We start from the raw sequence: 12,762 nt of genomic DNA, 5'->3' as shown, positions 1-12,762 counted from the left end.
TTCATTAGCAAAATGGTAGTCTTCATGGTAATTATATCAATGAGATTACTGATTACAATAGCCAAAAATTGATTAATAGAGCAAGAAGGACTGTAAATGAGTCTGAAGTTCAATTTTCTCTATTCTTCTTATGGAAATTATTAAAGAACAGTAATATTCTGCTACAAATTACTTCTCTTAGATTAGGTTTCATGTAAGCATATAACTGATCATTGGGAGATTACCTCACCTAAAAGATTATTTTCCATGTTATAAACCTACATGTGGCAATTGTTCATTTAATTATAGACCACTACAAGAAATATAACAATTGTAACAATACATGTAATGCAACCAAATTACCAAGGTCACTGAATTTCCTACTGCAAATAGATATAATTTTTTTTACAATAGATATAAAAGGTATTAATTGGAACAGAAAAGAATACAAAATAGCAGTAAAATCTGTTGATAATCAAGACAAGATTTAGGTATGAATTCCACCATTAGCTTTCAGATAGCTTCACCATCTAATGCCAACTCTCATTGCCTCACCAGGCACATGGGACAGACAGAACTTCAAAAAGAATACAGGTAAGTTTATGTTCAGAAGGCGGTTTTTGTCTTGTAGTATACTGTAGCTTATTGCATTAGGATATACTACCTAGATACATTTTATGTTCTCAAAAGTAATTAACAAAGAAAAAGGCTATGGGATTCCAACATAAAATTGAATTTTACTGTTCATATTTCCAGCTTTATTCATACTGGAATTAAAAAAAAAAAAAAAGAAAGTTTCCCTACCAGGAAAAAAAATACATTGAACCTCCTGTCCCTCCAATTTGCCTGTTAAAATTTCTGTGTTGCAAAAGTCCAATTGAAGAAAACAGACACGTCCTCTTGCTTAAAATTGAACACGATCTTGAGGAATAACAGTTTAAACATTAAGACTTCAATTTCCAATAATAAGCAACAAAAGGCTGTGTAACTATATCCACGGCTGATGATTCATTATCTCCAAGACAAATATTTTTGGGTTCTGCATAGGCCAGACTGTAGGACTTTTGCAGCCTTAATGTATTATGTGACAACCAGTGACTGCAATGACCTTAGTCACATTTGTGGTGAACTTGAGACATCCAATTTTCAAATGAGCAACTTAATTTTATCTCTCATCACATAATTCTTTGCTGTAGCTTTTAACTGGTTTGCTTGGTTTAATTAACCTTTCACATATAAATTATCATTATTATTTTGTTCTAAGAAATCTTTTATCCTGCAATTAAACAGTGAAATGCATCTTCTTTGAAAAAAAAATATAACACTGTGTCTTTGCTGAATACAAACCAGTTTGAAATCATGTTCCTGTTTCAGCTATGCAAAGGGATCCATGAAGCCGAGATCTTAAAAGGATGGCTTGTGTGGTATTAAAGAATGAAGAAATACAATGTAGAAAAGAGAAAGCAAAAAGACAGAAAAAAAAAAAAAAAAGGAATATGTGATTCAATATCTATTTCTTTTCATCCAAATCATAACAATCATTTTTCCATGATTCAGTAAGTCTGGGTTTGGCTCTGGCCACCTCTTGAGCAAAACGCTAAAAGCTAAGTAGCGATCTAGAGAGACATGTAAACAGACAGAGAACAGCACCACCAGCACTAGCAGGCAATGCTAGGAAAGTTATAATGCTATAATAAATTTTTTTCCCATATTTTTAAGTGAAAGAGACACAATCAGAAGAGGGAAAGCAGAGGGAGGAAGATGCATGACAAATTGTTTTATTTTTAAGGTACAAGGGCTTATTCCTACCCTTCGAGCAGACTGTTGCAGAAGTGGAAACAGAGAATTTTGGGGGTTTTATCTAAGTGTATTAAAAGAATAACATAGAAACTTTGTTTACAAAACATGAGGCATAAGGTTGTCAAAAACAAACAGCGAAGAGAGAAGAAAATCCCAGTAGCTGTTTGCAACGTTATTAAACATCAATATCTCAATGAGTACAGAAAACTGTGTTTGCTTCTATTTGTCTACTGACTCACAAGACTACACTGGCAAAAACCCTGGAAGAGCTAAAGATTTTTTTATTATTGAAGGATCTCTCCTGTTTCAAAAAAGCTATGTGTTCAGAAAAAGCTACCCATGATGAAGAAGCAACATAGAAGTACAAGAATATCATTAGGCATGACATTTGTAAGCAACCTAACCAACCAAAACTGCTCAACAACCCCAGGAGAAACACCTGTGCAGTCCATTCAGGGTACGCTGAGCAACAACTGGGACAAAAGAGTGGAGAATGGAAATTTCTCAGAATTAGAAATGGGAAGGAAAAGGGAATTGCTCCCTAAGTATCCATATAGCTCTACTAGGCAGGGAAGCACTGATCTAGCTAAGCCTGCACACACAGAAATGACATGCATGTCTGGCACAATACGAGTAAAAAAAATCAAAACAAAACAGAATAGGTTTAAAATTCCCACAAGTACTGGCCAAGTTCCTGAAGATAATACAAATAATTTCATTTGAAACGCCAGAGATTTTTACCACTTCCAGAATACACTGTTCCTGAGATAGGTACTTTTGTCTTCAAGTCTTGCCAGATACAAGCCTTCCTCACTTCATCTTACCTAAAATTGTCTACAAAGATGTTCCACAAGAGCCCACGGCATAACCACAAACAAGCGGTGACTGGGCCAGCACTTATATGATGGTTTTGTTTATCATCCACTACACTGAAGAGATTTCAAAACCACAAATTCAAAAGGTTTTTTCTTCAACTTGAATTTTGCAGAGGCAATCCCAGTAACTGACTGAAAGTAGAGTACATTTGAGACGCTGTTTCCCTGAATCCACTATGAGTGCCTAATGCAATACCAGCTGTGGTACACAGTATTGCTCGGGGAAAAAAAAATCAAGTAATATGAAACTGTAAGAGTCAACCAAATAACAATTTTCATTGTTCTAGTAAAAGTATTGGGAGACAGAATAACGAGTGTTCATACGTGAAAGCAAATAAGATTCTACTGCAATATCTGCAGGCACAGAATTCACAATTTCAGTTTCTCAGATCAGGATTTAGACATACAGTAAGAACTCTTCTGAAAATAATTCTTATGCAATTCATATGTATGAACACAGAATTGGAGGAATTGGATAAAATACTTCTCAAAAACACCTTCCAGCAGAAAATGTCCAGAAGCTACAGAGCTACTCTGGTTAGAGAAAACTACTGGTTCTAGATTGACCATAAATTCAGCATTGCTGTATTCCGCCTGAACATTTTACAGCAGTTTATAAAAACACACAAATTGAATTAGTTAACAGATTTTAAACATTGCAACACAGTCTGTAAACTGTCCTAAGTCAGAGCTTAATTAACTCATGGAAGAGACTGCAGAACAGAAATGAAAAGAGTTCCTAGAAACATGGAGCTTGTGATGCAAGTTTCCAGGTGTCTGAGCTAAACATATTTCTGATGGAATGTGAGCAGAAATTGGATAGCTAGTTAGCTGTAAACACTATCTAGTTGTAAACACTATATATATTTATATTACATTCATCTCATTTTTCAAGGCTTCCTCTGGCTGATTATGAGAGACAGGAAGGAATTTATTCATCATCGTGAAGCACCGGCTGGCTTGTAAGACCATACACAAAGTTACAGTGAGAGAAATTCTTCCACCAGAGAGTTGATAAATAGCTACAGCTAGAGACAGGATGAAAGCAGCATGTGCTCATGTTCTGTGCAGCCATCAATTTTCATACAGTTGGTTGGGACAGCCTGGCTGAAAGCTACCGGCTTCCTAGCTCTCTTCTAAACTGCAATGTTATATACTTTCAACTCAACTTGCAATTTTTCTCATAGATGTTCCTTTCAAAGAAATGATGTAAGTACATCTAACGTCTACTCCTCACCTTCAGCAGTACACTGGAGCTGTGGATTTCTGTCCTGGTTTTACATTAGTTTTAGGATACTAGGATGCAAAATGGGTGGGTGGACTGTAGACCATTTATTCCAAGGACCCTTTTGTGTTGTGTGAGTTCCTACAGCTGTGAAGAACTAGACATAGTGGCGCAGTTGTTCATTCAAGGTATCTGTTCCAACAACCAATAATAATTCAAACTTATTTAAAATGAAATGAACGCTGATGTCCAAAGCACATTACTCACCTCTTTCTATAGCAAATAGAGATTTAGATATGAACATGCAGAATTTTGCCTATGTACATACACATATTCAGCCACCACCATTCGGTAGGGAATTTTCCCCAGAGTTTCAAAAATGTGTCTGTAAATATTCTGTAGAATAGTGTAACTACTTTCAGTATTTTTTTTTTAATATAGAAGATCTTTTTATTTTCAAACATGCGATGCTATCAAAACTGAAAATAGTAATTTGGAAAAGCATCCTTCAAGTCTCTTTTTTCTACCTTGGCAGTTCCCCATGTTGCTCACCTGTCTGCGGAGGTCTCTGGTCTTCTTGCACATACTATCTATTGCAACATTCAAGGCATTACTTCTTTCTTTCTTGTCAGTCTGTAATAAACAGGACAGAAGACATAGCAAAGGTTATTTGTGGTCACTTATCAAGTTCTTTGTGTCCTCAGCTCATCAGAACATTCGGTAAATCATACATACTTAAGGTTTTTTTTTGAACTTCAATACATTTCAGGACCCAGGACCACAATATTCACAAAATGCCAGTTTGTGATGTTAAGCATAATCTGCTGAATCAAAACGTATGCTTACCTAGCAGCATATAAGAATGAAATTAAACACTTTTTGTCTTCCGAATTGCCTTAATACCCATTTTATAGTCCAGGGTTACTTATGGAACAATTTTAATATAATTATTACTATTATGTTAATCATTATCACCATATTCACATGAAAAATCAAGTTATCTCTCTCTATATGCAATTTATAAACTCAGATGCCCACAGTACAGTTTGTTAACGCTTTATTCTGCAGCACTCATTATTTACCCCTAAAAGCAAAGCGCTTATATCGTTATTAGCTCTTTGAAAAGCATAATTAACGCTTTTATTCTACTGCGCAGCAGTTTTTCTATAAAATATTACCATAGTAGTTCTGTGTCTACTAACTGTTTTGAATAATCTTTTTTTCACGTTAGTACAGAAACTATATGAAAACATAAAATGTCCGACACACTTCTTTTCTCTAAAGCAATCATTTCTTGCTCACTACCTTGAACTGCCCTGGTGCAAAGGAAAGAAAACACCAACAGTGAAAATGTCTTTACACACAGTCTTAAATCAGTACACGTGACATTTCCAGAGAAAGGACCAGAGTCTCATAAATGTTAAAAAAAATAGGTATGTATACTGACCATAACATTTGGCCTTCAGTTAAAGTACACTAGGAAGTCTCACTTTGTAAATCATACTACAATAAATACTAGTGAAAACAAAAGCAATAATACCTTGGTAGGCACATTGGTGCATAGCCTTGTTACATACATCCTGTCACACTACATTCAGAATTATTTCCTTACTAAAAAAGATAATCTGTGAGTAGAGCAATACACTTAATATTAAAGGAAGCCTAGAGATGATCAGGAAAGAACTTATACATTAAAAGTGAATGGTTAATGTAATAAATGCCTTGAAATAATTAGTACATGGTCTTTCAAATGAAAGGAACAATTACTTTTAAAAACTGAGCTTATATAGCCAGGGTGACTTAAAAATTTTGCTGCTGCTTTCCGATTGCTCACAGCCTTCACAGATAACAGCTGATCAGAGGTCTTAGAAAAAGGTCTGAACTTCACCTAGAAACCTCCAAGGAATCCCTAAAGTTGGGCACTGGCTCTCTTTTTCATAATAATATGACCATTTCTCATCCCAACGCCTGCAGAGGAACCGAAGTAAATTATGAGTCTTCTACTATGCTTTGCAAGCTATTGTCAGCCTTGACAACAAAATTGACCCCTTCTAAACTGCTGGGTAAACAGGAGCAGTAAAAGCATTGTGGATATAGCTCAACTTATGCCTATGCATTTTCACAGAATAAAGATGCAGTTCCATGTTGGCACATCATTTAAAATCTTTATATTTAGAACATATTTCTCTAAGACAAAATCAATGTAAAATATTGGATTTTTTTTCCAATTCTCTAGTAAGCTGTACCTTCGAATGTGGCAACTAACGATACAACTGGCTCTAAGTAAGTCTAAATCTGAGGCACCTAATATGAAATAACCTTGCTCAATGAGTGACATAAATACATTGAATAATGAACAATAATAAATAATAAGTATTAAATAAAAATAATTTATTTGCAAATTCTTAATGTATTTATCTATAGTCAATGTCTAGAAAGCAAACCTAACTATAATTGGAGTTATTCTCCACGTTTTCTACAAGAACCAAATACACTGTAAGATACAGCTTCAGACTGTAGAACTTGGGCAGGTCCAGAATGTGGGTAACTGCAGACCTCCATTCTTCCTTAAAAAAATTCAAAACTCAAAAAACTACGTTACTCTTTGAATAAATCCTTCTGATAAACATTTAAGTATTTAAAAATTGTGTACAGTCTGTTAAAGTCAGGAGAACACCAGACTATGACTACAGAATCTACAGCCTCTCACAGTGTTATCCAGCTTCTGTAAGGCATTGTCCATTCATCTCAAGTATCTTTCAATGCTGAATTTCAGTTAAGTTTATGTTCCTCTGCAGACTTCCATCTCAAACATGCAGGTGGCTATATCAGTTAGAGATCCACAGTAGGTAACTGCAATTTTTAATAGCTGAAAAATACCAGACTTAACATATTTTAAGAACTGTCCTCCTCAGCCAAGTTGTCTGTAAAGGAATAAAATACACACGTATTGGGCAGTATAAGGTTATAAACAGACTACATCAATATAAGCTTAGTGTGTGCCATTGACTACATACACTATCAAGCAGTAAGTAATTTATCTTGATAGACATCCTGACTTTCTTTCCTTAAACACCATTATACAGAGTTATCTGTAAACACACAAAATAAGCTCCAGATTCGGGGCATTCCTGAGGTTTGAGGATATTCAAATGCAAGTTCATCCTGCATTCCTGGGTATTGGTTTAAAATAATAGAAGTTAAAAGAAAGCAATGTTATTTCATGGGAATATTTAAAATTATATACATGATTTAAAACAACTTTATAACATTAATCCATATTGTACTCAAATGCTCTCCTGAAAATAGATTTCCATACTTAAAGGTCTAAAGGCCAAAACTGAGCACATTTTGTTTCCTGGGATGTGTCTGTTCCCAAACACTCATTGTACAATCTTGGGAAGATTTAACAGAAAAAAAATCCAACCCAACAGCATGATTTTCATTTCTTATCTCCAGCAGCTGTACTAGGACTCTGTGACAAACATTCTTTTATTTAGTTCAATGTATCCAAGGACAATTTTGTTTTTTAAGAGTAGCCCATTTATTGAAATCAGTTCTCTACAGAAATATTCAAAAAATGTCAAGCTAAAAGGTAAACAGCAATCAATACTGTGATAAGTTAATAAATGTCAGAGCTCTAATTAAATGACTGATCATTTTAGGCTATGTGTTGACTTACGGTACGCCTGTACTCAATAACTGTAGGGTCCTGTGCATTATGCCTTAATTCAAAAAACAAACAAACAGAGAAAAACAAAAAACCTCATCCAACCTAAAATGATATTAAAACAATCACAGTACTTATAGAGATAGCAGGCATTTAATTGACTGTTGTTACAACTTAGCATTTAACATTTACCATTAAACATTTTTTTTGACACATGGTACTTATATATGTTTCCTCTTTTGAATTATAAAGTCATTTTGAAGACAAATCATAACAGTTAAGAAAAAAAGTTGTGTAAAAAGCGGTTTCTCTTTTTTTTTTCTGTGTATTAAAACAATTTTGCCATTACAAGGAAAATTCCATGCGTGAATCCGTTGTGCAAAGACAAAAAGAAGACTTTCTTTTATTCACATTCAGCTCATAGAAACCCCGATATTTCAAATTCTGTTCTGCAGTTCAACAAAGTAAATACAGCTGCAAGCATCTGTCTCACGAGCACTGAAGACATCCAAGATGAATGCTTGGCTACAAAACCCTTGTGAGAAATGCCAAGTCTGGGGCAGCCACTCCATGAGAATAACGGGGGCCCAGAAACATCCCGGTGGTGGGAAAATCAGAATACAGCATGAAAGGTTCAAATGAGCAGTGTTTGAATAACCTCTGTCTTTTTCACAGCTCTTGCTGGAGTGAGGCATCAGAACAGCTATTTCCATATGGATAGACTCCCTCTCTCTGAAACCTCCTCTTAAGGAACAAGTAACTAGACTTAGACAATCAAAACTCTTCTCCCATCAGTGCGCCACTCCGAGCCTCCTCCCTGCTCCTGACACTTCTTCTGCCAGCGGCGGAATCTGCACCGCACAAAAACGTCTCTGTCATTAGGCCCCCTGGAGCCCCTCTTTTTCTTGAGGTGCCATCAGTATACTATTCCTAGAACACAAAACCCAAGCTTCATCTGTCTTCTCACCCAAACGCACCTGGCTTCCTAGTTCAATCAAATATTAAAAGGAAACCTCTCAAAGAAGCTTTCTTTCTTACTGCCTTCTTGTCGCATTTTAGACTGATAAATCCTTCAGTCCCGTTGCTGCTCAGTCCCAATCCTACAGCACAGCAGAGACAGAAACTCTTGTAGCTAATAGGCCAAAGAAATGTAAATGTTGTTAAGAACCTCTTTGTACATCCTTGTACCAATCTGTATATAAGTAGGTCCTAGAAATATTCGCCCCTTACAACCAAAATTAATGGAGACAATATTTTACCCTTCAAATCTTCAACTTGCTCCTCAAAGTACAACTTCCAAGTATAGAACAAGACCCCTTATTGAAGGTAAAAAGCCTGGATAAAGAAAACAAAGCCGTGATCTTCTCCAAAACTATAGATCTCAATGGACAAATCTATGTGAAACACAAAAGGAAGCCACTTGTTTACAATTCCAGTCTTCAACTATGTCTCATGCTTTTAAATAAACTTTTTAAAAGACTTCTTTGTTCCCCATCCTGGAAGCAGATAGGAATAACTTTTTGAATGTAGATAACCTCATTGAAACAATGGGATTATTTTGATGCATGAAGTATTATATGCATGTTTTGGGGGGGGTTCCCCCAAATCTTTAAGGATTCACAGCAGTGCCACCTTACCAACTGCTGCCTGAGTAATTTCTTAAAAGAACATTTTAAAAGTTATTCAAGGAATCCTCTGACAAGACAGCAAAGGCAGAATTGACATTTTTTTTGACTTTTTAAAGAACAAAAATTCCTTTGATAAGGCAATAGCTCCCAGGCCCTTTTCATACAGCATTTCAAAGGATATTTTACTGCATGACAAAAGTCTGCAAAAGGAAATTCATTTGCAAATATACTTATTACCTTCTTTTGTTAATATAGGAAACACAAAGCCTGAATAACCCACAAATACCTTAAGCTGAAAAGAACAATATTTACTCTGTAACACATATTCCTTACTCTAATAAAACAAGCCTAGTGCACTTTTTTAAGACATCCGACTCAAAAAAATCCATTTCTGCGAAAAGCAAGTTAGTATATTTCAAAAAGAGAGTGAAAAAAGCTAAGGGAAAAGAAAGACCAACAAGGCATGGAAAATCATATGCAACTGAGCAAATAAGGAATCTCTCATGTGGAACTGTTTCTCATTGTATATATTTTTTTTCCTCTCCAACAGCTTCAATATGAGACTGTCATTTTTTGCCTCTTCAAGCCATCAGAGAAAGCTCCCTATGGATCTAATGCTATGAGATGTGAAGTATTCCATAAGAAATGAATTACCTCAACCTCCGTCAATATCAATCAGAGTACCAAGGGCTCTCCTCACTCTCACTGTGTGAATTACTCTTTCTCAATCAATATGCAGGAAATGTTTTGAAATTAAAGCCTCCTAGTATAACTCTCTTTTAGCGTTCAGTTATATCCAGTTCCTAAAAGAAATTTAATTCTAAATGAGTATGCATAAAACAGCCTACAGGGAAGAAAAAAAGAAAAAAAAAAGGATTATGTTGCTGTGTTGGTGGAATATACATAATATTGCATGTTCTAATCCACTCTCCAAAACATTGATATCAGGCAACTGAAGCTGGGGAGGGTGGCCAAGGTGACAGAGCTCTCAAAGGACAGAGCTGGATCCCTGGTTTCTGATAAGAAAATATGGGTCTTAAAGTCTCTTGAAAGTGGCTGTGAGAAAGGCAAAAAGAGGGAAGGAGGAACCTATGCTGTTTTCAATTGTTTCTTTGTGATATATAAGGCACGTATCTCATTCTATTAGTTTTTCTCTTACTTTTTCACATTGGCAATATTAGAAAATTTCAGCATTACTTCGAGGTGATCCTAAAAAACCCATGGTTTTTTACTACTTATACAGGAAAAAGAGTGGCAGGAAGCGAATGTGTCACAACTGTTCTGTTGTAAAATCAAAAGCCACACGTACTTCAGCACTTGAAAAATGACAGTATTTAAACTTGAAATAATAAAGGCCATGGTACTTTATTTTGGCTTGTATTTCAACTTTAAAACTATTGGATGAGTCAGCATGAAGTGAAAAAGAAGTTAAATTTCTTTTAATCAGGTGTTATTGTCAGATGATGCAGGAAGGAAAGGCAAACATGACAAGAAACAGGGCAGAATCCATACTCTCAATCCAATGACAAGAAGCACATTTAACGTTAATCTGCTTTTTACTAAGAAGCAATTTTCTAAGTTCCTAGTACAGAAGTTTTTAATTGAATATCCCTCTACCATTCGCCAAAGAGTTCCGTCAGTTTTACAGCAAGAAAATAGGAAATTAGTTGGAGAAAATCTCATCCTACAGCAGCAGCATAAGACTTTCCTATGATGAACTATCATATAAATTGCTTGGAGATTATATGCTGTTATGAGAGGGAGGAAGGGGATGGAGGAGGAAGAAATTTCAAAATAAAATATAGTAGAGTTGCTGAGACAGTCCTTTTCATCCAGATTGTTTAAAGGTCTTTGCTGTGCTCTAAATCAAAAAGTAATAGTCTAAAACAGGAGTCATAAACGGGGAAAAATGTCCAGCACTAAACTACTCAAAATCTTCCATACCTAGGGACAGACTGAGTTAGTACAAGTTCCAAAGTGATATTTCTGCAGCAAAGAAAAGGAATATCCTGCATATTTCCAGAAAACTAAAACAATATTACTGTGGTTTTAGATGTGCTATCATAATGCACTATTTACTACATTAATAGATTCTAATAGAGTTGAGTGCAACAGCTTTCAAGTTAATCAATACTATATACACACACACAAAATTTTATTTTTTATATATATAGTGATTACAAATATATTTCTGAAAAAAAAACCTCTTTCAAGTCCCCATAGAGACTCCATATATCCAATAACATCACGCCTTCTCCTTCTGTTCCCATCATACCAGAGAGTAATATAAAGAGATAAGGAAAGTAGATCAGTAAAATTGAGAAGGTAATTTCTTTTTTTAAAGAAGATTACTATGCTGATAGTAATTAAGTAATTAAATAAGATTACTATGCTGATATTATTCTGAGATAATCTTGTGATTCTATTCGTGATCACCTATAAAACAGAAATGTCGTGATATTTTTTTTAAGGCAATAGCAGCATACTTTTGTAATTCTATGGACAGGTAATGAAAATTGATTTTCCTTATTCCCTTAATCTGAGTTTTCAGCTATGCACGTCCATAAACATATGAAATTCCACTTGTAATTATTCTAAAAAATTATTTAGTTTCACGTATGTGTAATGCATAGACTATAACAATTCCGTTGAATGATTTGAAGGAAACTGATGGCGACAAACATGGGTGGAATCATGACAGAACTTGTCTGGATTGATGGGCTGAGATAATTGTATCGGGTTCAACAAGGCCAAGTGTCAGGTCCTACACTTCAGTCACAACAACCCCATGCAACGCTACAAGCTTGGGGATGAATGGCTAGAAAGCTGCAAAGCAGAACAGTACCCGGTGGTGTTGGTTGACGGCCAGCTGAATATGAGCCAGCAGTGTGCCCAGCTAGCCAAGAAGACCAACAGCATCTTGGCTCCTTTCAGAAATTATGTGGCCAGCAGGACCAGGGAAGTGATCATCTCACTGTACTCAATGCTAGTGAAGCTGCATCTCAAAGGCAGTGTTCAGTTTGGGGCCCCTAATTACAGCAGAGACAGCTCTTCACAACTACTGAAAGCTGGTTGTAGTGAGGTGGGGGTTGGTCTCTTCTCCCAAGAGTGATGAGAAGAAATGGCCTCAGGTTGGGATAGGGTGGGGTTTAGATTCTTTACATTCTTTACCAAAAGGGCTGTGAAGCATTAAAACTGGCTGCCCAGAGAAGTGGTGGAGTCACCATTCCTGGAGGTGTTTAAAAGACATGTGGCGCTTAGGGACATTGTTTACTGGACTTGGCAGTGTTAGGTTAAGGGTTGACTGGATGATCCTATAGGTCTTTTCCAGCCTAAATGATTCTGTGATAAAGAACTTTGTCTACTGACAGAAACCTTAAGGAACTGGTCATTCCACCTAATACGAATGTTATGGATTTGGTTTTCTTCACAACTATACTTTTAAATAAAAGTTAAAGGCTGAAACCCCAAACAGGCAAAAACTGTAATTCCATGTAATTATGTATTAAACATATTAGTAAATCACTTTCTAATCCAAAGCAATTCATTTAATTTACCACAATATTGTGATGAAATATGTGAATC

The 12,762-nt window shown here is 35.7% G+C and overlaps 1 protein-coding gene across 5 annotated transcripts in view; it reads right to left on the bottom strand.

Moving 5' to 3' along the window:
• CTNNA3 (catenin alpha 3) overlaps positions 1 to 12,762 on the bottom strand; it is a 470,553-nt gene that overhangs the window by 190,804 nt on the left and 266,987 nt on the right. For all 5 annotated transcript variants that reach the window (XM_054071284.1, XM_054071285.1, XM_009568184.2 and 2 more), the window contains one exon: positions 4,432 to 4,512. In XM_054071284.1, coding sequence (XP_053927259.1) covers positions 4,432 to 4,512 — 81 coding nt within the window. The remainder of the gene's footprint in view (positions 1 to 4,431; positions 4,513 to 12,762) is intronic.

Source organism: Cuculus canorus, chromosome 7, assembly GCF_017976375.1.
Source record: "Cuculus canorus isolate bCucCan1 chromosome 7, bCucCan1.pri, whole genome shotgun sequence".
NCBI classification, from domain to species: Eukaryota; Metazoa; Chordata; class Aves; order Cuculiformes; family Cuculidae; genus Cuculus; species Cuculus canorus.
Note: the sequence above shows the minus strand (reverse complement) of the source record. Positions and strands in the feature narration are given on the sequence as shown.